The sequence below is a fragment of the Ursus arctos genome, unplaced genomic scaffold (genome assembly GCF_023065955.2).
Source record: "Ursus arctos isolate Adak ecotype North America unplaced genomic scaffold, UrsArc2.0 scaffold_14, whole genome shotgun sequence".
Taxonomy (NCBI): Eukaryota; Metazoa; Chordata; class Mammalia; order Carnivora; family Ursidae; genus Ursus; species Ursus arctos.
Window position 1 is genome coordinate 26,613,547 of NW_026622808.1, and position 3,046 is coordinate 26,616,592.

The 3,046-nt window shown below is 51.0% G+C and overlaps 1 protein-coding gene across 1 annotated transcript; it reads right to left on the minus strand.

The window, feature by feature from the left end:
- Positions 1 to 1,382: 1,382 nt before the first annotated feature.
- On the minus strand, positions 1,383 to 2,330 carry LOC113256520 (olfactory receptor 1361-like). The gene has a single exon (XM_026500350.2). The coding sequence runs from the start codon at positions 2,328 to 2,330 to the stop codon at positions 1,383 to 1,385; it is 948 nt and encodes a 315-aa protein (XP_026356135.1).
- Between the last annotated feature and the right edge of the window lie 716 nt (positions 2,331 to 3,046).

The following is a 3,046-nucleotide window of genomic DNA, read 5'->3' on the forward strand; positions in this document are numbered from 1 at the left end:
CGAATTTGAGCTGATTTGGAAATAGGACTATTGCAGATGTAACAGTTACGATGATGTCATACTGGCGTTGGGTGGGCTCCTAATCCAGGAGAACTTGTGTCCTTCTTTTTAAAAAGGGGACGTTTGGAAGAGACAAGCACACAAGGTGGATGCCACGTAGAGACGGTGGGTGATCTGCAAGTTAAAGGATGGTCAGAGGAGCACCAGTGCCCTCCAGCTAGGAGAGAGGCTCGGGACACATTCGCCCTCACAGCCTCAGATGGAAGCAACCTGCCAACACCTTGATTTTCTACTTCTGGTGTCCAGAATCAGGAGATAACAAATTTCCGTCTATGTCACTTCGTTTGTGGTTGGTTAGTTTGTGTTTCCTTTTGTTTTTGCTTTTTCAGAATCCCCAGGGAAGGAATACAGTGACTGGTACCAGCAATGAGATGCTGACATCACAACAATGAAAAATGAGTGGTCTTCTGGTAAAGACACAAAAAAACTCAGGCTGGAAAGCTAGAGACCCTTGTTACGCCAAAAACCATCATTGGGTAATACCGTCCCTGGCGGTAACCTGGAAGGTAGATCGTATGTCCACTGAGCCTGTGTTTCTGGAAGTCATTGCAAAGAGCTATGACATCACTGTGAGTTGGCTGTTTCTTGCTGCTTTGCAAGGATTCACAAGAAAGAGATGATCCTCGACAAGATCTGGCCACTTTTCAGAGCCAGAAACATCACACGCTTAGAAGAGCCAACAGCTTCCTGTCCTTCAAAAGCAATAACAATAAGGATCTTGCCTCCTACCCAAGGCTATTGTTTCAGATGACCATTAACTGAGAGGGACCAAAACCTAGGTGGTTCAAGGAAGCAAATATTGCAAAATCAATAAACACAAGAGCTCTGGCTAGAAAAGCACATTGGCTCTGGGGCCTCGCAATGGAACTGACCAGAAACAACTAGACCAGGTGTCTACTGTAAGGTTTTTGATGGAACCATGTAGTTCCGAAAACAAAGAGTTCAGTCTGCAAAATCTTATGACTTTTGAACCTCTGCATTTGTGTCTTTTTATTAGAGCAGATTAACCTGAACCTGAACCAAAGTGGGGCTTGTATCCCAGTGCCTCTAGTTTGCTGAGCACTTCCTTTCAACCGTGATGTGTTCCTCAGGCTGCAGTGTGAGCGCCACAGGGCAGAGATTTTGTTTGTTCCCTGCCGGACCTTCAACCCTTAAAAGTGTGTTTATGGTGTCACAGATGTTCAAGAAGTAGTTGTTAGAGGAAGGAAGTAATACATAGAGAACCAAGAGCGACACAAAGGAAACATCTAAACTTGGGACTGTGCTGGGAAATCTCTTCAGATGGGCACTGGATTTGTCACTCCAACATCCCAGTGCTATGGTCACCGAATAAAAACTGGCTTCCTATTGATGAGGGCCCCCAAGGCCCCCTTCATGTCTCTGTTGCGTAGACTGTAGATGAAGGGGTTCAGCATGGGAGTGACCACGGTGTACATCACGGCAGCGGCTGTGTCCTTCTGGGCCGTGTGCGAGGACGCGGGGCTGAAATAAACCCCAATGAGTGTCCCGTAGAACAGGGACACCACAGACAGATGAGAGCCACAGGTGGAGAAAGCCTTCTGCTTGCCTCTCGTGGAAGGGATCCTCAGCACTGTGGCAAAGATGCGTGTGTAGGAGACCAAGATGCCCACAAAGGGAGTGACAGTGGGTAGGGCACCCACGGTATACACCACTGCATTATTGAGAAAGGTGTCGGAGCAGGCCAGCTTCAGCAGAGGGCTGAGGTCACAAAAGAAATGGGGCACCCGGTTGTGGGTGCAGAATGAGAGGCGAGTCAGTAATACTGTGTGGGTCAGGGCATTCCCGAAGGCTGCAGTCCAGGATGCAGCCACCAGGAGGCCACAGAGCTGCGGTATCACAGACCTGGCATAGTGCAGAGGGCGACAGATGGCCACATAGCGGTCATAGGCCATGGCAGTCAGCAGGAAGCTATCGATGCCAGCAAACCAGATGAAGAAGAACATCTGGGTCAGGCAGCCTGCGTAAGGGATCCCTCTGTGCCCTGACACGTGGTTGGCCAGCATCTTGGGGACGGTGGTGGAGGTGAAGCACATGTCCACAAAGGCCAAGTTAGCCAGGAAGAAGTACATGGGGGTGTGCAGTCGGGGGTCAGTGGCGATAGCCAGGATGATGAGCAGGTTCCCCAGTCCCGTGACCAGGTACATAGTCAGGAAGAGTATGAAGAGCAGCTGCTGTTGCTTGGGGCTCTCTGAGAGGCCCAGGAGCAGGAACTCAGAGACGGAGGTGAGATTTGCCCCTTCCGTGGCCATCCTGCATCAATCAGAAAGGACACCCAAGAGTTGTCCAGGGTCCTGACACGGCCAGCCCTTCCCCTGCACCCTGATCTCATCCCCTCTCATTAGACCAGACATTCCTCAATTCTTCCCACTCTCTCCTGCAACAGGACCCCACCCACTCACCTGTTTGCTGTTCCATCCGTGACACACCATTCATTCCCCACAACCCACCTGCAGGATGGATGGACCGCTGCCAAGCACGCGGACTGTTTCTCACCCTCACCCCCTACACCTCTATGACCCAGGACATCACCTGGGTACAGCAGGGAGCTCAGCCGGCACACTGGGTAACATGGAAATGTGGACATTAACACCCCCAGGAGTGACTTTCACCCGGCAAAGGACCTGTCCTTGCTGGGTGGCTCCCTGGCTTCATCACTCCTGAGTGAGGCAGCTCTGAGGTGTGTTCTCTTGGGGATCCCTAGAAAGATCACCGCTCAGCTGTCCTGAGTGGGAATCTGCTCATCCATGCCTCCCTTCCCCAAATGCTCATTGGATCTCCTGGGATTACCTCTTAAATATACGATTTGCACTCAAGCCCTTGACTCAGAACCTGCTTTGGGGAGAATCCAAAGTTAGACTCAGGATTCCAGAACTTCTTCCATCCTTGAGAGAGTCCCTTCTTTGTGCCCAATAGGCCTCCAGCTTCAGCTCCCTTTCTCTGTCTCCCTGGACCTCAACACTCCTCA

Coding starts and splice junctions, on each gene's coding strand:
- LOC113256520 (XM_026500350.2), bottom strand. CDS start 2,330: ATGGCCACGGAAGGGGCAAATCTCACCTCCGTCTCTGAGTTCCTGCTC.